General features: G+C 43.4%; 1 protein-coding gene across 15 annotated transcripts in view; it reads left to right on the top strand.

The window, feature by feature from the left end:
- Nucleotides 1-6,469: 6,469 nt before the first annotated feature.
- The window catches only part of LOC121577112 (ephrin type-B receptor 3), an 84,738-nt gene continuing 64,775 nt past the window's right edge, over nucleotides 6,470-26,432 (top strand). For all 15 annotated transcript variants that reach the window (XM_041890903.2, XM_041890897.2, XM_041890906.2 and 12 more), the window contains exon 1: nucleotides 6,470-7,204. In XM_041890903.2, the coding sequence (XP_041746837.2) occupies nucleotides 7,141-7,204 (64 nt within the window). In that variant the 5' untranslated portion in view covers nucleotides 6,470-7,140. The remainder of the gene's footprint in view (nucleotides 7,205-26,432) is intronic.

The following is a 26,432-nucleotide window of genomic DNA, read 5'->3' as shown; positions in this document are numbered from 1 at the left end:
ATTTAGTGCTTTATCCGGGTAGCCGGAAAGTAGAGCATTGCAGTAGTCTAACCTAGAAGTAACAAATGCATGGATTAATTTTTCTGCATCATTTTTGGACAGAAAATTTCTGATTTTTGCAATGTTACGTAGATGGAAAAAAGCTGTCCTTGAAACAGTCTTGATATGTTCGTCAAAAGAGAGATCAGGGTCAAGAGTAACGCCGAGGTCCTTCACAGTTTTATTTGAGACGACTTTACAACCATCAAGATGAATTGTCAGATTTAACAGAAGATCTCTTTGTTTCTTGGGACCTAGAACAAGCATCTCTGTTTTGTCCGAGTTTAAAAGTAGAAAGTTTTCAGCCATCCACTTCCTTATGTCTGAAACACAGGCTTCTAGCGAGGGCAATTTTGGGGCTTCACCATGTTTCATTGAAATGTACAGCTGTGTGTCATCCGCATAGCAGTGAAAGTTAACATTATGTTTTCGAATAACATCCCCAAGAGGTAAAATATATAGTGAAAACAATAGTGGTCCTAAAACGGAACCTTGAGGAACACCGAAATGTACAGTTGATTTGTCGGAGGACAGACCATTCACAGAGACAAACTGATATCTTTCCGACAGGTAAGATCTAAACCAGGCCAGAACTTGTCCGTGTAGACCAATTTGGGTTTCCAGTCTCTCCAAAAGAATGTGGTGATCGATGGTGTCAAAGGCAGCACTAAGGTCTAGTAGCACGAGGACAGATGCAGAGCCTCGGTCTGACGCCATTAAAAGGTCATTTACCACCTTCACAAGTGCAGTCTCAGTGCTATGATGGGGTCTAAAACCAGACTGAAGCATTTCGTATACATTGTTTGTCTTCAGAAAGGCAGTGAGTTGCTGCGCAACAGCTTTTTCTAAAATTTTTGAGAGGAATGGAAGATTCGATATAGGCCGATAGTTTTTTATATTTTCCGGGTCAAGGTTTGGCTTTTTCAAGAGAGGCTTTATCACTGCCACTTTTAGTGAGTTTGGTACACATCCGGTGGATAGAGAGCTGTTTATTATGTTCAACATAGGAGGGCCAAGCACAGGAAGCAGCTCCTTCAGCAGTTTAGTAGGAATAGGATCCAGTATGCAGCTTGAAGGTTTAGAGGCCATGATTATTTTCATCATTGTGTCAAGAGATATAGTACTAAAACACTTAAGTGTCTCTCCCGATCCCAGGCCCTCGCAGAGCTGTGCAGATCCAGGACAGCTAAGCCCTGGAGGAATACGCAGATTCAAAGAGGAGTCCGTAATTTGCTTTCTAATGGTCATGATCTTTTCCTCAAAGAAGTTCATGAATTTATTACTGCTGAAGTGAAAGCCATCCTCTCTTGGGGAATGCTGCTTTTTAGTTAGCTTTGCAACAGTATCAAAAAGAAATTTTGGATTGTTCTTATTTTCCTCGATTAAGTTGGAAAAGTAGGATGATCGAGCAGCAGTGAGGGCTCTTCGGTACTGCACGGTACTGTCTTTCCAAGCTAGTCGGAAGACTTCCAGTTTGGTGTGGCGCCATTTCCGTTCCAATTTCCTGGAAGCTTGCTTCAAAGCTCGGGTATTTTCTGTATACCAGGGAGCTAGTTTCTTATGACAAATGTTTTTCGTTTTTAGGGGTGCAACTGCATCTAGGGTATTGCGCAAGGTTAAATTGAGTTCCTCAGTTAAGTGGTTAACTGATTTTTGTCCTCTGACGTCCTTGGGTAGGCAGAAGGAGTCTGGAAGGGCATCAAGGAATTTTTGTGTTGTCTGAGAATTTATAGCACGACTTTTGATGCTCCTTGGTTGGGGTCTGAGCAGATTATTTGTTGCGATTGCAAACGTAATAAAATGGTGGTCCGATAGTCCAGGATTTTGTGGAAAAACATTAAGATCTCTTGTACTCCCTGTTTACCCACGACTGTGTGGCCAAGCACGTCTCCAACACCATCATTAAGTTTGCTGACGACACAACGGTGGTAGGCCTGATCACCGACAACGATGAGACAGCCTATAGGGAGGAGGTCAGAGACCTGGCAGTGTGGTGCCAGGACAACAACCTCTCCCTCAACGTGATCAAGACAAAGGAGCTGATCGTGGACTACAGGAAAAGGAGGGCTGAACACGCCCCCATTCACATTGACGGGGCTGTAGTGGAGCGGGTCGAGAGTTTCAAGTTCCTTGGCGTCCACATCACCAACAATCTATCATGGTCCAAACACACCATGAAAGTTGTGAAGAGGACACGACAACACCTTTTCCCCCTCAGGAGACTGAAAAGATTTGGCATGGGTCCCCAGATCCTCAAAACGTTCTACAGCTGCACCATCGAGAGCATCCTGACCAGTTGCACCACCGCCTGGTATGGCAACTGCTCGGCATCCGATCGTAAGGCACTACAGAGGGTAGTGCGTACAGCCCAGTACATCACTGGGGCCGAGCGTCCTGACATCCAGGACCTATATACTAGATGGTGTCAGAGGAACGCCCAAAAAATGGTCAAAGACTCCAGTCACCCAAGTCATAGCCTGTTCTCTCTGCTACCGCACGGCAAGTGGTACTGGAGCACCAAGTCTAGGTCCAAAAGGCTCCTTAACAGCTTCTACCACCAAGCCATAAGACTGCTGAACAATTAATCAAATGGCCACCTGGACTATTTACATTGACCCCCCCCTTTGTTTTTACACTGCTGCTACTCTCTGTTTATTATCTATGTATAGTCACTTTACCCCTACCTACATGTACAAATTACCTCGACTAACCTGGTCGACTAACCCCACGCACATTGACTCGGTACCAGTACCCCCTTTATATAGCCTCATTATTGTTATTTTATTGTGTTGTTGTTGTTATTTCTTTTCCGTTTACTTTAGTTTATTTAGTAAATATTTTCTTAACTCTATTTTCTTAAAAATGCATTGTTGGTTAAGGGCTTGTAAGTAAGCATTTCACAGTAAGGTCTACACCTGTTGTATTCGGCACATGTGACAAATAAAATGTGATTTGATTTGATATGGAAGAATATAACGCTTTATTTATATTATTTATGCATGATCTACAAGTGTCTTATCCTTTATTTTGTATTAAAGTATTATTTAATAACACAAAAATAAACAATATAATGTATATTTTAAACTCAGACGAGAATTATAGAATAGCCAATGCAATGACTAAAATTAAACCGTCATATATAACTTATTTGGTTAATGTAATAACACAGCAGACTTAAGAGATTGTATAACTTTTTTGTAAATACAGCCACGGGAATTTACATTTTTAGTCATTTAGCAGACGCTCTTATCCAGAGCGACGTACAGTTAGCGAGTGCGTACATTTTTTACTGGTCCCCCCCGTGGGAATCTAACCCACAACCCTGACGTTGCAAGCACCACGCTCTACCAACTGTGCTACACGGGACTGTGGAATTATGTTGCTATTAAACTTCAGTATGAGTAAATAATTGTTTATGTTCATGTTTGTGACCAATGGAATATAGCCTATATGCAGAGTGGAAAACAAGTTGCGTATTTGAGCCTATAACATCAAACATCCCTGAACGGATGATACAAAAGAGTTCATCCATTAAATAGCCAATATTATAAAGACAACAAAGTCAAGTTTAGAATTGAAAAGGCCACCCATTAGTATGACTGCAGTGAGCCAACAACAAAGATCTCTATTGAATGACAAACAAAAGCACTAGCAGATGCTGTAAAATCAACTAACTGGCCCACGGAAAAAGTCGGTCACGCCAGACTGGTTTTCTCCAAGCTACGGGCTCCCGAGTGGCGCAGCGGTCTAAGGCACTGCATCTCAGGGCTTGAGGCGTCACTACAGACACCCCTGGTTCGATTCCAGGCTGGATCACAACCGGCCGTGATTGGGAGTCCCATAGGGGCGGCGCACAATTGACCCAGCGTCATCCGGGTTTGGCCGGTGTACGCCGTCATTGTAAATAAGAATTTGTTCTTAACTGACTTGCCTAGTAAAATAATTGCCTTGTAAAATAAACGACTGTAGACACCTGAGGAAGGGAGAGTGACTCCGGATATTTCTAGTGCTTAACCCCAGAGAGAGTGTCAACAAAAACACTACGAGGCAACAAACAGCTCAGCCAGTGACCGTCTGGACAACAACACTGTCTCGGTATCTTCGCACCTCTCAGGAAATGACAACCAAGAGGGCATGCTGGCATTTTTTTTCAAGTACTAAACTCATGACGACCTAAATAGATACATTTTCTTTGTTTGATCTATGCTGTAAGCAAGGTAGCCTAACCCCTCCGTATTTTGAGTGGCCATCGCCATATTAGGCGATAATAGGGTACATTTTAATCATTTGTAGGCTATTTATCTAATTTATTAGATATTATTGACAATGTAGTAAACTCTTAAATACATAATTGGCCGTTCTATTGGTTTATTTTCTTTCTTTACTAAGTTATATCAAAAACACTCCAAACAGACCAATGCTTCTCCAAATGATTGGCTAAATGTGGAAATTAAAGACATCCATTTTGCTAACAACAACAATAGGCTACAGGAGAAAAACGTCATGGCCTTACCTCAACCTAATTTATGCAATAACCTGGTTAGTGAATCTTGCGTGGCTAATAGTTTTGCAAACCTATGAAGAACTGACACTCTGGAGCAAATTGTAGCTTACGTCTTAGTCCAGTGTGTGTATCTCCCGTTCGTATCCCCTTGCGCAGATCACCCACACATGTCCTCTTCTGCCCGGTGACACGGGGCCTTACCGAGACCGTGCTGTGCGGGGCGAGAGGGATCCGAGAGGGTTCCGAAGAAGACGAGGCAAAGGCCGGGTTCTGAAGCCAAGGTTGGGTCGGTGAGGAAACCTACCCTGTGAAGCCAATACTCTCGCCTCTGAAGTCATCACTGAAATATTTGACAACCAACATAAGGCTTTTTTTTCCCTCTTCCCCAGGGCGATGTAGGCCTATCTCAATTAGGTGATAAGTTTTCTATATGACTAATCTCAAAAACAAAACTAGGCCTATGAATTAGTTTTTTAATGGATTTGGTCCCATTAAAATATATTCAATCCTTACTGTTAATTACAAGCTAATATAAGTAGTGTCTTACTACTCTTAAATAACATTCAATAAATCAATGTAAAGTAGGTTAAACTTAGGTTACTAATAAAATATACGTATATCACCAACAGTAACATCAACATCAACAACATCCCTTATGATTATGAATAATTCGTTTAAAAATAAATACATTCAATGTTCCAGGAACTTGTATTCGTCGATGACTGTTGTGCACCATTTTGGACCACCAAACGGTCATTTTTATCAAAGCATTCTTCAGCACAATAAAATGACAATAAAATGTTATTGCAGAGGCTATGGTTAACTTTTACACCTTAACGTCTGATAAAAGTCAAGCATGCATGTGATTTATTGGGCTACCACTCTTAAGTATTATAATGCATGATTATGAACAAACTTCATAAAAATAATACAATTTGTATTTATTTTTTTCTTCTCAAATTCGAAGACAGTAGGGCTCATCGTTCGCATTGGCATGTTGTTCGACTAATTTACATAGGCTATTATCTATTCATTTAAGCAAATGACACAATGCTGCAATAAAATGACTGTAAACGCTGCAGTTGAGGCAAGGGACAATCAAAGACGCTCTTTCCTTTGTCTTTCCAGGTCTGTAGAAGAGGGGGGGAACATTGCTGTGTGTCCATTATCGAACTGACTGCTCTTGAAATGCACCTTCTCTATACCAATGAAGATAAACAAATACAGAAGACATGAAACAGGCTGAAGCAACAATAGTTTCACAAAAACTATTCAGTTTGTAAACTTTTTAGATTACTTCGTATCTAGGCTGTATTTCAGCAGAGCCGGTATTTTTAAGCATGGACACATGCGCTTCAAATGCGCAATTGTTGTTCTCAGCAAGCTAAAATAAATCAAGTATGCAACTTTTTGAGTTATAGTCAGCAGATTATCATTTATCAGAAAGCGAGATTCTGAATGCATAGGTCTGTACACCGGGTGAGAATTGCACACAATCATACTTACAGAAAATCCAAAAGTGTTTGATGAGCATTTGAATTTCGATAACACACAATGTCCATGGTAAAACCTGAATATTCGACGTGTTGTAGACACATTGCTGGAATTGCTGAAAATAATTGTATCAACATGAAAATAAGCAGAAACTCCCGTCGTTGTTATTTAACTCGACCACTGAAATATGAGTGTCCCGCAGGGGGGCGCTCTGTCCCCGCTGAAACCGCCGTGTCCCTGCCTAATCTGGGTTTCCCTGGAGCAGCGGCTTTCAGAGCTAGTTGTGGGGGTGTGGCCGAATGAGAGACTGACAGCTGCTTTACCCATAACCCCTCCTACTACCCCCCCCACCCGCCCCCCGTCTCTCTCTCTCGCTCTCTCTCTATCTATCTCTCTCTCTCGCTCGCTCTCTCTTTCACTCTTACGCCTTGTTCTTGCACAACCGTTCTTCATTCCAATGCACACACAGAGCGGAGCATTAAACTTTCTGCAACCACGCCGATAATTCGCTCAAGGATTTACTACAATATATATACCAAGCGGATTTAGTCGGGAATAGGACTTGATCATGTATGTATGTAAGCGTGAAAATGCATAGCTGGACTATTCTACGTTATGGTATTGATACAAGAAGTGCGAAGATATCAAACGTCTTGACTACAAGAAAGACTTCGGATTTTTCCCGACAGACCCTTTGAAAAGGACATTTATTTCCCTGCGTATCGATAATAACAAATATTATCGGGGATATTTACCGAACCGTTGTTGGGAACAGGGCAACTTCTCTTCGGTCGTTTGCCAAATGCGTCTACGGGTTGGACGACTACGGGTTCCCGTTTCTCAGGCATAAACCCACTGGAAATCATCGAGAGGGCACAAATCTTCTCATACCTTGTTCACATTCCTATTTTTCCTTGTTGGTTTTATGGAGGTAACTCTGGGACTGGGTGCTTGACGCGGTTGGACTGGGTGCTTGACGCGGTTGGACTGGGTGCTTGACGCGGTTGGACTGGGTGCGTGGAGCGTCGGAACACCTCGGATTGTATTCACCCGTCTCTCCCTATCTTCCCAGGGGTTAGTTTTATGTCCGAGCTGACCGCTTTATGAGAATGGATTACTTGCTGGTTTTATGCAGCCTCTTGCTGCCCATAGCGTCAGCTGTTGAAGGTAAGACACATTCATATTTTAAAGGGGTTTATTATCAACTGCTGTTTTTTCTGGATTTGTGTTAAGAGCCTGACTGCCCTGGGTTTTAACTACGCCGAAGCTCTCATGAGGTCCGTCAATGGGCTACAACAGTGCGCATTGGTAGTAGCCGAAGCCGAGTTACACACGTTGATTCCTCATCGAGCTATAGCGCTGTTGTTTTTATTTTACCCTTTCAAACGAGAACATTTTATTTGATCGGGAATGAGAGACCATTTTGATTTACATGAACTCGCCCCCACAGATAGATTTGCGCAACGGCATGCAGGCAGGCAACCCCAAACAACCCCAGGTGCCTTGCCTTGCCGATTTTCAATACACATTTGTAATGCACACCAGTCCTATCCTTTCAAGGATAGTTGTGTATTCTTCCCTTTAAGATCATTCATTCTTCTTGATGATTGGGTTTTCATTCTCGCCCTACGGAAATTAGCGCAACAGTACTGTATCTCAACGGGGAGTCGGAGCTCTGTACTGTATCTCAACGGGGAGACGGGGCTCAGTAGGTTGCATCTCGCCGGGTAGGCTACTGAGTCATTTTGGAGGGGTTCTTTATTGCCTAAAAGAGTGGATCAACTACTTTCTAATAAGTTTTTATTTTTTCATTTCAAACCATTACATCAACGTGTAAATGTAGCTATATCTGCTACTGAATTATGATTCATGTCAAGCAAAGTGTGTTATCTATGTAAATTAGCACAATACACTATTTGTCTACAAAATCACTGTGAAATATAGGTCCTATTGCAATTGCATTCGTTAATATGTATATCTATTTTTAGCAAATGTTGTATTTTTTCTGTCATGTAGGCCTATCAACTATCAACACCGACGTCAATTCAACGTCTATTCCACGTTGGTTCGACGTAATTTAATTGATTGACATGATGTGGAAACAACGCAGTGTGCGCCCAGTGTGTTTATGACAGAAAAAAAAGACAAAATTCGCTAAAATAGCTATACATATTAACGAATGCAATTGCAATGGGGCCTATATTTCACTGTGATTTTGTAGACAAATAGTGTATTATGCTAATATATGAAACGAAAAGTGTATTGTCTAACAGTGGGCTATTTGTATTGATTATTGGTGTAGAATGTGGGAAAGGTCTATGCCAATGGAGATGCTTACTCTCCAACGCCGTCAGTGCTGCATTGAGGGATGCTTTGCTTGACAGAATGGTCGGGTTTATTAAATTAATAATTAATCAAGTGCTCCTTATGTTCAGGCAGCTCATTGTCAAAACAGTACTATCAAATAACTTCTTTACTGGCAACATTTGGCATGGAACTTGGGTTGAAATCGGTTTGAATGGGCCTGCAGCTTGTATCGCCGTTTTAGCAAGGCGACTTGAGGGCTAACCGGCTGGCTTGTGTTACTGTTGCCACTAGAAAAGTAGGGCAGGGTGCCACTGTTTCAGGAAATGGCGCTCTTCACAGCTTTCTTGTCTCTTTTCACGACTTGTCAATACAATTTCAACTCCTTTGAATTTACGCTGATAAGATAAGCGTTGCTCTTTGAACTTCGATTCTAGAGAGAGAAACCGAATAGCATGCGATTGTATGATTATTGGGGTCATTTTATTAACGAACGACCCATCATCCCGATTTCCGATACAAATATAACATTACATTATTTGTGCGTAATTATAAGATAATAAAGCTGTGTTAAAAAAATAAAATAAAAACATCGATTGTTCTGTTGTTTTCATAGTAGGACTTTTAAGTAGGTTACAGTTGCGGTAAAGTGAAGGAGGCTAAAGCACGGGTAAAAAAAAAGAATGTAGGCTAGGGCTTATCTAATAAGCTTTGTTGTTTCATTTGTGCCCTCAGTCTTGATAAGGTATACTATATAGGCCAACTCATGTAAAAATAAATAAAGAAGCGGTAGCTTATGAAGTGTTCTGTGCACTAGATCCACACATTCACCTTAGCCTATATGTATAGGACCAGCTATTACAACGATACACGGTTGCATTCAATATAGGCCTTGTGGGAGGCAGTCATTTTGAGTGGTGTGTCAGGGTAAGGCCTATAGCTGCGCCGAAATTCCTGGTGCAGATTTTGGCTGAAGTTGATATATTTCGTTAGAACAATCTATTTCCACCATAAGTGATGCCATAAATTTCCTTTCGCTGACCTGGTTCAGGCCTTTATACTAAGCTTGTAATATGGTCGGGTGATTTACGGCATGCGCCTGAGACTTCTCCTAGTTAATGATGATTTCGGGAGAGGCGAGCGGCCGCCCGGTGAACAATACACGACCACATGGTACGTCTGGTCTGACCAGGAACTATAAACGAGAGAATGTCAATAATTTACCCAATTTACTGCCACTACCAACAAGGGACATGTTAAAAAGTACACTGCATTAAATAATTGTTCTTTAGCCCATTGAAAAGAAAATACCTTTAGTTTTTTTGTAGTTTTTTAGGTTGAGCATTCATGTTCACAGTTACATCGAATATGTGAAATTATTAATGAAACATATCCCAGATTAACTACACCATTTGATATCCCCATAGGCCTATTGTGTGGCCTAATTTTGGGCGCGCGAACTAGGCATACAGGTCATAGCGTGACATTTCAGATTAGTTTTGTTTAGCAAAGATGAACCATTTTTTTTGTTGTTGTCAGTTTTCAAACTCAACCGTCATAGTAATTGATGAAGGAGATTCACATTTATTTATTCAGAAACAAAAGCAAAGGCGCATGGATGAATCAGGTGCACCTTCCAAGTAGGCCTACGCAAATTATTTTTCAGTATAGACTATTCAGTATTTTATAGCTGTCAAAACAAATCTTTTTTTACCTAATCTTTTTTTACCTTTATTTTACTAGGCAAGTCAGTTAAGAACAAATTCGTATTTTTAATTACGGCCTACACCGGCCAAACCCGGACGACAATGGGCCAATTGTGCGCTGCCCTATGGGACTCCCAATCACAGCGGGTTGTGATACAGCCTGGAATCGAACCAGGGTCTGTAGTGACGCCTCAAGCACTGAGATGTAGTGCCTTAGACCGCTGCGCCAATCGGGGGCCCATTTTCTAGGCCTATTGAGCATTTTTATGCGATATGGTTGGCTGTAAAATCCTCACAAGGCATATGCTGTACATGGCTCAATAGATAAAGTGACCAACAACCGGAGTTGTTTGGATGAAGCTATGTGGCTATCGGTTTTCTCGGTGCTCTGTCGGAGACGTAAATTGTCCCGATAATATTCCAGTGCACTGGGGGATTAGTTCATCTTTCCCCATTGTAAATGATGTTTATGTTAGAGGCGGAAGCAGATCTGTTTTTCTGTTAGCGTGCACAACACACACTACATCTATCACGATTGGCAGGCAAGCTGGAACCGCGTATTTAATTTAACTTATAATTAGTTCCCATCCTTCATTTTGTACGGGGTTTCGAGGGAATGGATGCTCATGGCTAAGGTTAGGTAGGGTTAAGGTAAGAGTAGGGTTCAGGGTTTAGAGTAGGGACGTCCCAAGGATCCCAGATAGCACTAACCTTTTCATTATTTTACAGTTGGCGAATCTCTCGCTCTTTCGCTCTCTCTCTCTCTCTCTCTCTCTCAGCCAGGTGAAATAATTCTCTCTTCACCGTGACTGGGAGGCTCTTCATCATCATTATGTTGTGTCATTATTATTGCTTAACCCATTGCAAATCAGGTGGGGGCCATTTTGTTTGGCACACTTGTTCTGGGTTAAATAAGGAAAGCCATACCCAGATCTTATAGAATGCGATAGACCTATTCTCTTTGAATGAACTTTTTAGTGACCCTGTAGTGCGTCCGGACAGGCCACTTGCAGAGTGGCCACCTCGGAGTAGGCTATCCATTTTGCATATGCATTCAAAGGCAAATGCCCAACAAACGTAGTTAGGGATAATAAGGGTCATTATTAAACGGACAAAAAAATGAATGATTAGTCCTGAGGTTAACAACTGTAACAACCAGACCCTCTTAGGTCGAGGGGGAAATTGGAGGGCGGAGAGAGGCGTGGACCTCCTGCATTTGTAAAAGAATACGCAATAAGCCGCAACCAGCACTTTCAGTCTTATGGTGACGAGAGACTGTGCTGGGGCACTGCTGAATACGACAGAATGGATTCCTGTCCACTGGCCATTGTTTTGGAAAGTGTTGCGATGCCAAAATGAGAATGATATGGCTAAAAAGTGCAATACGATTTCATTGCATGATTTGGATTTTTTTTTACTGAATCTGGCCAGTTTGTAGGCCTAATAAAAAATAATTGTAATAATTATAATAATTATATAATATAATAATTATAAGTATTATTATAGCCTAATTATACTTAATGCTTATAATAATATCACAATCTAATTTACTATCAATATTTGTTGTTGTTGTTGCTTTGCTTTAATAATTTGAATAAAGTGTCGTAGGCCATGGCCTAAGAAAATCCATATTGGTTTGTAGAACTATTGAAAGTAATTTATTTAAACTCCACTTTACAGTCACAGTGTCGCAATCGATGTGGCTTGATGGATCAAGAAAACCGCGCTGCGTAGGCGTTTAAGCCGATAATCGATGGAGTGATGCAGTAGATTGTCTTCCTGTCGTCTGTAGTGCACCTGGCTTCCTATCGTCTGCTTTGAACCAAACGGCTGCGACTTGGGATCAGTTGGAAGTCCCTGGTCTAACAAATCTATTAGAGGGTAGGTCTTTATTGAAACGTTGAAGTGCAGCAATGACCAATTCATAAGGCAATTTGTTAATAGGCGTTTTGAATCAAACGGTGTGGCGGACAGAGGGGATGAGTGGGTCTATCTGACTGCCACGGAGGCCGCTCAGCGAGACACTGAGCCGCGAGACACTGAGCAAAGACGGTGATGAGCCAAGCTCATACGTTTTTATGATCTTTGACTTATTGAATAACATGGGGGCAAATTATTTTATTAATTTCAGTTTTACGTTTTTATAAGTCGTAGGGCCTATGTACGGGATACACATGGTATACACTGTCCAATGAAATGCTTAAGAAATATATAAGAAATAGTCAAAATAACAATACGAACGTAAAGTAAGTTGCAGTAGAATAGAATAAACATTTTAGCATGAGTATAATACAGGAAGGAACCATTTATAGTACAGTATTTACACCTGTATTGGGGAAGGGTGGGTGGGGGTCATCATTTAGAATGATTTAGAATTATGAATTACGATTCGCCTAGTTTATTTATGAAGCCTTTCGGTTTTTCATGAATTGATAAAGGTTTATTACTAGGCTATACGGTTGTGGTCTGTTTTTGCATTCCGCGAATTATAGTTGTATTTTATCATCTAATTTTGTTTAATGAACATGTTCTTTTTCACATAGAGTTTGGCCATTATTACACATACTGTACTCGATATTGTTAGAGCATCATGCATACAAACAATTGTATTAGACTAGTTATATTGACATCCTTTTTTTGCATGGGAAACATTTTGTCTGTCAGTAATATTGGAAGAAAAAAAAATATGTTAAAATGCAATATAATTAGGTAAACAATTTAATCAACATTTTGTGGATTTTATAGTAATTGAGCTCTCTAATGACAATAATATAATACATGATAGTAATGATGATGACGATGGTGAAAATTACAATGTTAAGCTATGGGTGGGGTGGTGGCTGTGGCTGTGCAGACAGACAGAGAGAGAGCTGACAGGCTGAGCTCAATGGGGGGGGGGTTGGTTAGTGGGGGGCTGTGGCTGTGCAGACAGACAGACAGAGAGAGCTGACAGGCTGAGCTCAGAGGGGGGGTTGGTTAGTGGGGGGCTGTGGCTGTGCAGACAGACAGAGAGAGCTGACAGGCTGAGCTCAGAGGGGGGTTGGTGGGAGGCTGTGGCTGTGCAGACAGACAGACAGAGAGAGCTGACAGGCTTAGATAATATAGGACTCAGGAGCCCTCACGTGCATGTTGATGGTATGCCTAACGTAGCACACGGCCATTCGTTCATATATCTAGGGACCACAGTATTACACCAGGAACTTCTATGTCATAGAAGAAAACTAGGTGACCTTTTTTTCGGTTAAGGTTGCTGAATAGACTACATGGATGCCATCAGGATAGAATATTCTGTATGGATTGCTTGTGCTGTGAAGTGAACGGCTGGCTAATTGATGCAGGAGTGTTTTGGAAGCAGACCTTCCTGTCTCTCTCTCTCTCTCTCTCTCTCTCTCTCTCTCTCTCTCTCTCTCTCTCTCTCTCTCTCTCTCTCTCTCTCTCTCAATTTAAGGGCTTTATTGGCATGGGAAGCATATGTTAACATTGGCAAAGCAAGTGAAATAGATAATAAACAAAAGTTAAATAAACAATAGAGATGAACAGTAAACATTACACTCACAAAAGTTCCAAAATAATAAATACATTTCAAATGTCACATTATGTGCAAATAGTTAAAGTACAAAAGGCAAAATAAATCAACATAAAAATGGGTTTATCTCTCTCTGTGTGTGTCCTCCTGGCAGCTGATGGAGGGTCTTGTCGAATAGCAGGTCTTTGACACCCACTCCCTCTCCCGAGAGGAGCGAATATGTCTGGGCCTGCACACTGCCAAACCCCCACTGGTGCTGTCTACAGCCAGTCTAGCGGAACGACGGAGAGGAGGGAGACAGAAAAGAGAGGGATTTAAAGAAAGAAAAAGAGAGAGACGTTGGGACTTGCACTCCGTCTGGGGAGAGCGAGATGGGTGGCGTTTGGCTTTAGAGCTGTGTTTTATATCACAATGCCAACCGCCGTGGCCGACAGAGACGGCTCAAGCCTCCCAAACAAAGTCACATGACGGCATTGGGGTAGTATCGCCTGTCCTCTTAGTCACTGTCAAAGGCAGAATGTTCCTTCTCTGGGGGGTTTTCCCATTTAATTTGACTATAAAAGTTTCAAAACCCGAAAATGTGTGAATAAACATTGTTGTGGGCGTGTTACTATTTGGCCCACACCCCGCTGTCATCATTTATTTATTTATTTTGTATGTTTCCATCTAACTGGAACCATAGTAATGGGGTTTCAAAATTCTGATGAAATGCTTGATATGTATTTTTCCAATCTTCCTGTTCTTGCGTCTTTTACTTTTGGTTTTGTACACCAGCTGTAAACAGCTTTAGAATTTTAGCCACCAGTAAATGGCAGAGCTAATTCTGCATATTTCACCTTTAACTGCCATCAAAGTAGAATATTTTTTTTTTAGGCCCCTTCCACATGGATGCCCATAAAGCGTGTCTGAAATGACCATTTGTCACAACTTAATCACAACGTGTTTTCAGCAGGGAACAACGTTGTGGAATGTTCAGATATAAATATAGTATCTATATTATGACCTGTCTGACAGTGCAGAATAAGGAATCCTGTTTTCTGTATTTGTGACATTTCTATCTGCATCGTTCCACAATGTTTTCCTGCTGAACGTGGCTCTTGTTAGGCGCTAGTGTGTTATCATTCCTGCTGTGGAGGACCCCACGCCCTTTGAACTTCTCTCAAACCAGGCGGTCGCTACCTCTTAACCAAGCCAGTCTTGTTACACGGTAACAAACCCTCGGGGCTCCAGATTGTCTGAATAAAAAAACGGAATAAGGACAACAAGGGAAACCGGTGGTGATGTTGTGTTTATTGGACGGGGAAACACAGCCACTCATGCAATGACACAAACAGACAAGACAAGCCAACAGCACTTAAGAGTTCTTGAGCATCACCTCCAGCTAGCGGTTCAGGGCACATGGTGTACTGATCACATGTAGGCCTGGTGTACTGATCACATGTAGGCCTGGTGTACTGATCACATGTAGGCCTGGTGTACTGATCACATGTAGGCCTGGTGTACTGATCACATGTAGGCCTGGTGTACTGATCACATGTAGGCCTGGTGTACTGATCACATGTAGGCCTGGTGTACTGATCACATGTAGGCCTGGTGTACTGATCACATGTAGGCCTGGTGTACTGATCACATGTAGGCCTGGTGTACTGATCACATGTAGGCCTGGTGTACTGATCACATGTAGCCTGGTGTACTGATCACATGTAGGCCTGGTGTACTGATCACATGTAGGCCTGGTGTACTGATCACATGTAGGCCTGGTGTACTGATCACATGTAGGCCCGGTGTACTGATCACATGTAGGCCTGGTGTACTGATCACATGTAGGCCTGGTGTACTGATCACATGTAGGCCTGGTGTACTCGGGGGGAGATGACGAATACACTTTATGGGCATGCCACGACTATTACGCTGCCGAGAGTTGCTTGGCGAGAGTTGAGCGGGGAGGGGAAAGTCAAGTCGCAGACGTCTTCGTCTAGGCAATGCACGGCGGTTTGATCCATTGCAGCCCCCCCCCATTTACAAGCTACAGGCTCCTGTAACACATTTTGCTGATGGAGCAGAAGGGATCTTTGATATTTGTCTTTTTTTTAAAACACAGTCACATCTGTCGGGAGCGTAGGCCGCTCCAAAATTGAGTGCCGAAGGAAAAAGACCATCGCCTGGGTTTCAGCTTTCGCAAGTCTTGTTAAAATGTTAGATAAAGAAGAAAATGGGTCAACTCTGAGAGAATTGAAACCTATTGGAGTTGTTGATGGGAGCTGAATGCAAGCTTTATCTCCAGGCACTTAGTATTTTTAAATGTTTTAAAGACTTTTAGACTGGCAACACCTTTTGCTACTTTTCTAAATGACTGCCATAAAGAGAAAAAGGTGTGATGATAGGGGGTTTGAGTGGGTTTGAGGCACCAGCTGAAGTCATAGCTAGTGTGCAAGGTGTGAACGTCCATTTTGATTAAAGGGGCTAGATGTGTGAAGCGAGTGTGTGTGAATGGTGTGTATGTGCGAGTGGTGGTGTGTGTGTGTGTGTGTGTGTGTGTGTGCGTGTGTGTGTGTTCAGTGTGCCTGTTTGTGTCTGCGTGAAGTGGGATTCAGGAGTTACAACGGCCACTAAAACTCCATCTGCTTACTTCTTCTCCTGGAGTTAAAACACCCAGCACCACCTGCTTGCAATACACACTTCAAACAACACACCCTGCTCAAGGGAAGGTTCCGTCTACTCAACGCACCACTCTGTCCTTTATGTCTTCTAATGAAAGGGGTGCAGAATTAACCCCCGATTGCCACTTGTTGACGAACTTAGTCTCAATTACTTAAAGGTCCTACTCATAGGATTTCTGTAGTATTTTTTTGCATTTTAATTTCAGAATAAAAAAATAAAAAAATCTGCAGTAATTTACATTTACATTTTACATTTTTCATCATTTAGCAGACGCTCTTATCCAGAGCGACTTACAAATTGGGTAATAGTGGAATTATAGTTTTTCTCACAGTATTACTTACCCGCCAGTGTTGGAAAGCTGTTCTGACTTTGTGGCTGTGTTATCTAGTGGAAATTACGCTGTCATTTCCCGGTTGCTCAAATTCTACACCGTTCGCTCAATTTCAGTTTATGTGAGGAAACAAGCATTGAATAGTGTATGGAATCGATGTCCACTGTTTTCCGCAGCTATATAATGGACATTTTCTGAAATTACAATGCAAAAAAATTCTACAAAGATCCTACATGGAGCACCTTCAAGCAGGGCTTCTTTGCTTAAAGTGATGCAGCTTGTAGGATAGTGGAAATCACACTCCACTGCTCCCTCAGTCACCTGTGTCCCCAAATGGAGAGGTGTCAGATCGGCTAGGCAGTAAAGTCTGCCTCAACTCAACACCAGAGACATTTGAAGTTTTACTCGACAGGATGCACTAAAAGACTAAAAGTTTCCTCACCGGTCTGCACTGTTGTGCTCGTTCCCCGTAACATTTTAATGTTTGATAGAGTATAGGGGCTTTGAACGTATTTAGTTTTAACGATCCGCAAAGGTTAGAGGAACGCTTCCCACAGACAAAAACCCTTCAGGAGGTCGCAGTGGGAACTGCTAGGATTATGGAAAATATCAATCTAAAAGGTCACTTGATCATAGCTCTCACCACTGTTGCCTGTCGCACATTGTTGAGTTGAGGCAAACCTGTTTCTGTGTGTGTGTGTGTATGTGTTTGTGTTTGTGTGTGTGTATGTGTTTGTGTTTGTGTGTGTGTGTGTGTGTGCGTGTGTGTGTGTGTGTTTGTGTGTGTGTGTGTGTGTGAGTGTGGGGGGGTGTCTTTGTCTCTGACTATGTATGCATGTTTGTCTTTGACTATGAGTGTGTGTGTGTGTGTGTTTGTGTGTGTGTGTGTGTGTGTTTGTGTTTGTGTTTGTGTTTGTGTGTGTTTGTGTGTGTGTGTGTGTGTGTGAGTGTGGGGGGGGTGTCTTTGTCTCTGACTATGTATGCATGTTTGTCTTTGACTATGAGTGTGTGTGTGTGTGTGTGTGTGTTTGTTCGTATCTGAGTGTGTATGTGTGTTTGTGTGTTCATCTCTAAATGTGTGTGTGTGTGTGTATGTGTGTGTGGAGACTGTGTATTTTCAGTGGTGGCACAGAATGCTCTCGTCCATAGAGCTATTGAGAGACCACTGTCCATCATAGAGGAATGAGATGCTTTACCCAATCCAAGCCAATAGGTAGAATATATTAATCTAAGGGAACCCCAGCCGTAGCCATCTCCTCACAGGCCTTGAAAATGTCTTGTCACTGTGTTTTATTTGCATGTTAAAGGTCAACTTTGGGCAAAAATTCAAAAATAACATATTTAAACGGTATAACTGATCAATACAGCATCATACCAGGTCATTAAATCCTTTAAAAAAAAAAAAAAATTGGATGAATAAGGTTTTTCGCTACAGAAGTGCCATTTCTAACCGATCTCCAAACACCAATCCTGTAAAATGACATCAACACATACTGAAGGAGTTACTGGCTAGCTTAGCTAGAGAACTAGCTACGTTGGTCGCGGCACACATGACCAGAATGACACACAGATGAACCACCAAAGACACACCCGATTTCTATTTGAAAATTGAGAAAGGGGCGGAGTTGGAAATTTTTTTCATGCCCAACGTTTACCTTTAATGTTTCCTCTGTGGGTTGTTTATCTGGAGCAAGCTGTAATTACGGAATTCAAAATGTAGATCTTCCTTGTCAAGTGTTCAGTCATGGCGTAGGGTTTGAGAGAATGGCATTTCTGAGAGTGGTTTCATGAAAATGGATGTGACATCTATTATTAATATTGGTAGATGTTGTAAAAGAACATTCAGGGCCCTGTCAAGACTAGAAGATAAAAGGACTGAACAATAATGGGTCGACCCCCTCCCTCTGTGCCCAGTCAGGCTAGTAACAGCCCCTTCACACCCAGGAAACCCCTATACCATACACACACACACACACACACACACACACACACACACACACACACACACGCACACGCACACACATGCACATACGCACACACATGCACATACACACACATACACACACGCACATAAACACGCACACGCATGCAGACACACACACACACCCAGACACACACACACACAGACACACACACACACACACACACACACACACACACACACACGCACACGCACACGCACACACATGCACATACACACACACACACATACACACACGCACATAAACATGCACACGCATGCAGACACACACACACACCCAGACACACCCAGACACACACACACACACCCAGACACACACACACACACGTAGTTAAGATGAAGCCATGTGGTGCCTGACCTTCCCTTCCCCTTCTGTGGACCACACCACTACACCAACTCACAAGAGCTTGATAACCCACAGGCATGGGGCTAGCAGATAGGTACATCTGCAAGGTGACATATCTCAGCCAGGCAGTGAGTGTTCACCCAGGGCGACCCTTTTCTACAGTGATTATCCACAACTCCCTGCCCTGCAAAAGCCGCCCATGCCGGGTGAGAGATGTGTGATAGCAGGGTTCAGCTCTGCGCTCCGGTTCTCCGCTGAGCCGCAGTCGAAGACTTATCAGTTATTAAAGCCCTGTGAACCTGAACGGAGATAGAGAGAGAGAGAGAGAGAGAGAGAGTCAGGGAGGCAGAGAGAGAAACAGAATGATCTAGCTTTCAAAAGCAATTTGGTTCAGTATTGGACAGCCGGTTAATTTCAAGAGGTGTTGAGAGAACTGACAATGCAGGACAGAGTGACCCAGGTGAGATTGGGGGGGAGCTGTTGTTAAAATGAGTGGGGAAGAGGGGGTGAGGAAGGAGGGGTAAATGGGAGAAGGGGTGGTGGGCTTTGGAAGGTGTGAGCATCAGAGAGGGGAGATTTTAATCTCCTGCCTTGGACAGGTGCCACATCTATCCTCCGCATCTCCAATTTGACTAGCTTCATCCAGTTCTAACCTTTCTTCCTTTCTTTCTTTTTTTTCTCTGTCGCTCACCACCCTGTTACCAGATGAAAAGTCTGGGCTGTAATGCAGAATGGAAGGAATCCGCCAGGGTTTTTAATGAATCTGACAAGCACAGAGCGCCGATCAATGGCAACATTGTGCCACAATTTTCAAGACAGGATCTCTGATGATGTCAGGGAGAGAGAGACAGAGAGTGAGAAAGAGGGAGAGGGAAGGAGAGGTAGGATGGAGATGGGCTTATCCACAGGCAGCCGTTTGGGTCCTGAATTTGTAGCTGGGTAGACGTTTTGGCGCTGTGGTGTGTCATAGAGGAAGAATGAAAGGTTCACCATCCTCATCAAAACAGTTGGACTTTTATTAAACAAACCATCACCCAGACAATGCCTCCCCTTCTCTCCTCTGTTTACTTTCTCTCTTTTCACCTTCCTGTCACTCTTTCCTTTTACTGTACTACCCCTGATTACCACCCACTCATGTCCTTATTACCCTTCTTTACCTCCCCTCTGCTCTTCTTTATCTCCCCTCTGCGCTTCTTTACCTCCCCTCTGCTCTTCTCTACCTTCCCTCAGCTCTTCTCTACCTCCCCTCAGCACTTCTCTACCTTCCCTCAGCTCTTCTATACCTCCTCTCAACTCTTCTCTACCTCCCTTCAACTCTTCTCTACCTCCCCTCAGCTCTTCTCTACCTCCCCTCAGCTCTTCTCTACCTCCCCTCAATGCTTCTCTACCTCCCCTCAGCTCTGAGGGAAGGTAGCACTTCTCTACCTTCCCTCAGCACTTCTCTACCTCCCCTCAACTCTTCTCTACCTCCCCTCAGCTCTTCTCTACCTCCCCTCAGCTCTAATATACCTTCCCTCAGCCCTTCTCTACCTCCCCTCAGCGCTTCTCTACCTCCCCACAGCTCTTCTCTACCTCACATCAGCTCTTCTTTACCTCCCCTCCCCTCAGCTCTTCCCTACCCCCCCTCAGCTCTTCTCTACCTCCCCTCAGCTCTTCTCTACCTCCCCTCAGCTCTTCTCTACCTCCCCTCAGCTCTTCTTAACCTCCCCTCAGCTCTTCTTTACCTCCCCTCAGCTCTTCTCTACCTCCCCTCAGCTCTTCTCTACCTTCCTTCATCTCTTCTCTACTTTTATTAAACAAACCATCACCCAGACAAAGCCTCCCCTTCTCTCCTCTGTTTACTTTCTCTCTTTTCACCTTCCTGTCACTCTTTCCTTTTACTGTACTACCCCTGATTACCACCCACTCATGTCTTTATTACCCTTCTTTACCTCCCCTCTGCTCTTCTCTACCTCCCCTCAGCTCTTCTCTACCTCCCCTCAGCTCTTCTTTACCTCCCCTCAGCTCTTCTCTACCTTCCTTCATCTCTTCTCTACCTCCCCTCAGCTCTTCTCTACCTCCCCTCAGCGCTTCTCTACCCCCCCTCAGCTCTTCTCTACCTCCCCTCAGCTCTGAGGGAAGGTAGCACTTCTCTACCTTCCCTCAGCACTTCTCTACCTCCCCTCAACTCTTCTCTACCTCCCCTCAGCTCTTCTCTACCTCCCCTCAGCTCTTATCTACCTTCCCTCAGCCCTTCTCTACCTCCCCTCAGCTCTTCTCTACCTTCCTTCATCTCTTCTTCCCCCCATCTGAGTCAGGTTCTACTTGGAGTATCATGTTCCCTTTTTGTGATATAAATGTCCTCAGTTGGGAGACAGGGCTATTTACTGCCCACTTGTTGATAAGGGCTGACAGTCAGACCACTCACTTCCTGTATTGAAGCGGAAAGAGGAGTATGCGGTTCAGCGAAGAGTTGAGACGCGTCACCACCCTCGTCCTCGCTCTGTTACATTGTTTCCCGTGAACGCCAAATGGCGAGTTCAAGCAACCACACTTATATGACAGGGTTGACATGGTGTTCTCTTTCAATCTGTCCCCGTCGCCCTCGGCTTCTCCAAGAGCAGGTTCCTCAGTTGTCAGACATCACAAAAAGAGAGATTAGTACAAATGGAGGAAAACATAACTCTATCTGTTGCTGTAGGGTGTCAAAGAGAACCTAAATTGGCCATAACTCTATATGTTGCTGTAGGGTGTCAAAGAGAACCTAAATTGGCCATAACTCTATCTGTTGCTGTAGGATGTCGGAGGCTGCCTAAGTCCAGGGCACGTGAGGTGTTGTATGGGGTTTTAAATACCCGGTAGATCGGCGAAGAGTGTGAAAACAATCGCCAGGGACATGAAAGTGAGCAGGAACACACAGCGTGGTCAAATAACCCCCCAGCCAGATGGGGACGGTCAATGAACGAGGCGGTTGATGTGGGATGCGAAAACATTACCCCCAAAACCACTTTTAGCTCTCCATCAATCAATGTGGGAGGAAGACGAGTGCTGTTGATAGCCCATCCCCTTAAAACCAGACTGGGTTGGCCTCTTGGGAGTAAGCATTTTTTTTTCTGCTTTGCTAATTAAGCGGCAAAGCTGCCACTGCATTTACTTATTCATGAATCTTCTCTTCGATCGGTGCAGGAGACCACTTGGTCACTTGACACTAAACCCTAATTAGTCCATCTCTAATGGCTGAGCTTCTAGAAGATCCATACAGTCTAAACATCCCCTGTCAGCCACCACATGCCATCTCTTCGTGGTTATAACTCTATTCTGACCTTGACTTTACATTTCCTCATTGTCTAGTGTTGTGTTGAGGAAAAGTTTGACAATTCTTGCCCTTCATGGAACTTTATTGCCATCCGGAAACCCATATTGAATAAAGTGATAGGTAGGGACACCTTGGAGTGATAGGTAGGGACACCTTGGAGGGATAGGTAGGGACACCTTGGAGGGATAGGTAGGGACACCTTGGAGGGATAGGTAGGGACACCTTGGAGTGATAGGTAGGGACACCTTGGAGGGATAGGTAGGGACACCTTGGAGTGATAGGTAGGGACACCTTGGAGTGATAGGTAGGGACACCTTGGAGTGATAGGTAGGGACACCTTGGAGGGATAGGTAGGGACACCTTGGAGTGATAGGTAGGGACACCTTGGAGTGATAGGTAGGGACACGTTGGAGGGATAGGTAGGGACACCTTGGAGTGATAGGTAGGGACACCTTGGAGGGATAGGTAGGGACACCTTGGAGTGATAGGTAGGGACACGTTGGAGGGATAGGTAGGGACACCTTGGAGTGATAGGTAGGGACACCTTGGAGGGATAGGTAGGGACACCTTGGAGGGATAGGTAGGGACACATTGGCGGGATATGCATGGACAACTTGGAGTGATATTTAGGGACACCTTAGAGTGATATATAGGGACACTTTAGAGTGATATGTAGGGACACCTTAGAGTGATATATAGGGACACTTTAGAGTGATAGGTAGGGACACCTTAAGTGACAGGTAGGGACACCTTGGAGAATGTACAGCTTCTGCATCCCCACTTTGAGGAGGTACTTGTCACGTTTGTTTAATGACGGGACAGACCAAGGCGCAGCGTGATATACGTACATGTTTATTAAACCAATAAAACACTTGACAAAACAAGAAACGAAACGTGAAGTCCAAGGAAGCGCACACACAACATACCTTACAAGGAACAAGATCCCACAACTAGACAGTGCCAATAGGCTGCCTAAGTATTGTCCCCAATCAGAGACAACGATCGACAGCTGCCTCTGATTGGGAACCACACCGGCCAACATAGATCTACACATACTAGATCATCACCCATTGAATAAACACAACAAAGAATCTACACACCCTGACTCAACATATAAGCGTCCCCTGTGTCAGGGCGTGACAGGTACTTTTCATCTTAATGGAGTTTAGGCTATTTCATCCTCTCTCCCAGATCCTCCTCTTAGTGTGCTTGGTTTCATGTGACTACAAACCTAAAGAGATATCAAAGGGGATGAGGTGTCCCACCCTTTGATGTTCTCCATAGTGTGAGTCCTAAAGATCAATAGTTCTTAGTCAGGATGTGGCACAAACATCCTCCCAACTAATTTCCTCACTTGCTCTCTTGCTCATTTGTAGACTAGCAGGTTAGAAAAATCATGCACCCCCCTGACATGTCAATATGTCAGTCCCGTAACCACCTCAGTCCCGTAACCACATCAGTCCCGTAACCACATCAGTCCCGTAACAATGTCAGTCCCGTAACCATGTCAGTCCCGTAACGACGTCAGTCCCGTAACAGTCCCATAACCACTTCAGTCCTGTAACCACGTCAGTCCCGTAACCATGTCAGTCCCGTAACAGTCCCGTAACCACGTCAGTCCCATAACCACGTCAGTCCCGTAACAGTCCCGTAACCATGTCAGTCCCGTAACAGTCCCGTAACCATGTCAGTCCCGTAACCACGTCAGTCCCGTAACCAACACACTACCCCCAGGCAGTCTAGTTCAGTCTAGTTTTGGTGGGGGTGACATCACTTTCCACAAACATTAAATCCGTTCGTCTGTCTGTCCGACCACCGTAGCCTTGTGTGGTGTGGTTTTAGAGCTATAAACACAGGTCCTGAGACAGATTTACAGGCCTCTGAGCTTTGGGCCTCATTAGTTTCTGCCTACTCTGAGTGGTTCTGTGTCAGCTCTATGACTGTTTCCCAAATGCCACCCTAGTCCCTATATAGTGCACTATTAATGACCAGAGCCCTGGTGAAAAGTAGTGTGCTACATAGGGAATAGGGTGCCATTCGGGATACACACAGCCTATGACTAATCAGGCTAGGGACTGTGTAGAGACTTTGGATGGACACTGAATGAAGAGAGATGTTGTTGAAGAATACCACATTTCCAATAGGACCCCACCTAACCCAGACCACCTTGAGCTCTCATACATATGTGTGTGTGAGTATGGTAGATGACACGTGTGTGTGTGTGTGTGTGTGTGTGTGTGTGTGTATGTGTGTGTGTGTGTGTGTGTGTGTGTGTGTGTGTGTGTGTGTGTGTGTTCATTGAATTAGCATACATACATATTTGGTCTGACTTATAAAAAAATAATAACCGGACAAGTCACACTGACATCTCTTTTTCAAATGAGCCCAGGCCAAGATGGAAGTCTTGAATTTGAATAGCCAATTAATTTGTCATATTTCTTATAGCCCTCAGCTGTGGTCACAGAAATAACAAAATAACTGAACTCTCAGCTATTTTATTATATAATTATTAGGATCCCCTTTAGCCGACACCAATGGCAACAGCTAGTCTTACTGGGGTCCGACACATAATGAAAAAGACATTACAGACAAAATACTTTACAATTTACATACATTTAAAAACATTAACATGTAGTGTGTGTGTGTGTGTGAGCATCTATCAGTTACACATACATGTCAGTACATACACACAACAAGTAGATCACATGGGGGAGAGGCATTGTGGCGTCAGGTGTTGCTTTATTTGTTTTTTTGAAACCAGGTTTGCTGTTCACTTGTGCTATATAAGATGCACTCATGGCTCTGTATAATACTGTACGTTTCCTTGAATTTGTGGGACTGTGAAAAGACCCCTGGTGGCATGTCTGGTGGGGTAAGAGTGTGTGTCGGTGCTGTGTGGAAGTTGACTATGCAAACAATTAGGAATTTCCAACACATTAATGTTTCTTATAAAAACAAGAAGTGATGCAGTCAGTCTTCCCTGAACTTTTAGCCAAGAGAGACTGGCATGCATAGTATTTATATTAGCCCTCTGATTACAATGAAGAGCAAGACGTGCCGCTCTGTTCTGGGCCAGCTGCAGCTTAACTAGGTCTTTCTTTGCAGCACTTGACCATATGACTGGACAATAATTTAGATAAGATAAAACTAGAGCCTGCAAGACTTGCTTTGTGGAGTGTGGTGTCAAAAAGAAAAGCCTATTTTTACGGACAGACCTCTCCCCATCTTCACAATCATTTAATCAATATATTTTGACCATGACAGTTTACAATCTAAGTTAACGCCAAGTCGTTTGTGATCGTCATCAGAATGTGATCGGTATTCATTTGCCTGTTGGCTTTGCTATGGGCAGTGTTGCAGGGATCACAGTGAGGGTGAAACATTGGATTTGAACATGTATTTGTAGCAGCGAGCATGACAGGAACAAGGGTGTGGTTACAAGGTCTGTAATTATGACTGTCACCGCCAAACGATTCCAAGGTATGCATGTTATTTTACCTGTGTGTGTGTGTGTGTGTGTGTGTGTGTGTGTGTGTGTGTGTGTGTGTGTGTGTGTGTGTGTGAGTGTGTGTGTGCGTGCGTGCATATGCGTGTGTGTACATGTGAGAGAGGAAATAGATTTTTTTTTAAAGAAAGCCCTCTGATAAAATCTAAAGCTATTGAATCCTTCTCTCTTCCCACTTTGTGAACAACCATCTTTTCCGTCAGGGTTATCCATCCAACCTGTCCTCCTCTACACAAGCAGATATTACTGAGTGTCTGAATGGGTGAGGGTATATTATTGTGTCTGAATGGGTGAGGGTATATTATTGTGTCTGAATGGGTGAGGGTAAATTATTTTGTCTGAATGGGTGAGGGTATATTATTGTGTCTGAATGGGGGAGGGTATATTATTAAGTGTCTGAATGGGTGAGGGTATATTATTGTGTCTGAATGGGGGAGGGTATGTTATTAAGTGTCTGAATGGGTGAGGGTATATTAGGCAATATTGACTCAACAGTGTGAAGTGAGCTGTCAGTTGGGGTTAATGTATAGATCAACGATTGACCCTGGATGGAATGACCTCTGACCTCTGTTATTTATCCCTCAAGCCCTGCAGCCACGATGCAATGGAACAAGGAGATCTCTCCTTCAAGGAGTGAAGGGGCGTAAATTGGGCGCTAGCTCAAAAACCCAACATTAGCATGAATTTCGTCAACAAGAAGTACAACATTACAATTATTTTTCGAGATGTGAGAAAGAGAG

Source organism: Coregonus clupeaformis, unplaced genomic scaffold (assembly GCF_020615455.1).
Source record: "Coregonus clupeaformis isolate EN_2021a unplaced genomic scaffold, ASM2061545v1 scaf0194, whole genome shotgun sequence".
Lineage (NCBI taxonomy): Eukaryota > Metazoa > Chordata > Actinopteri > Salmoniformes > Salmonidae > Coregonus > Coregonus clupeaformis.
The sequence above is the reverse complement of the archived record's forward strand: the minus strand, read 5'-3'. Positions and strand labels throughout refer to the sequence as shown.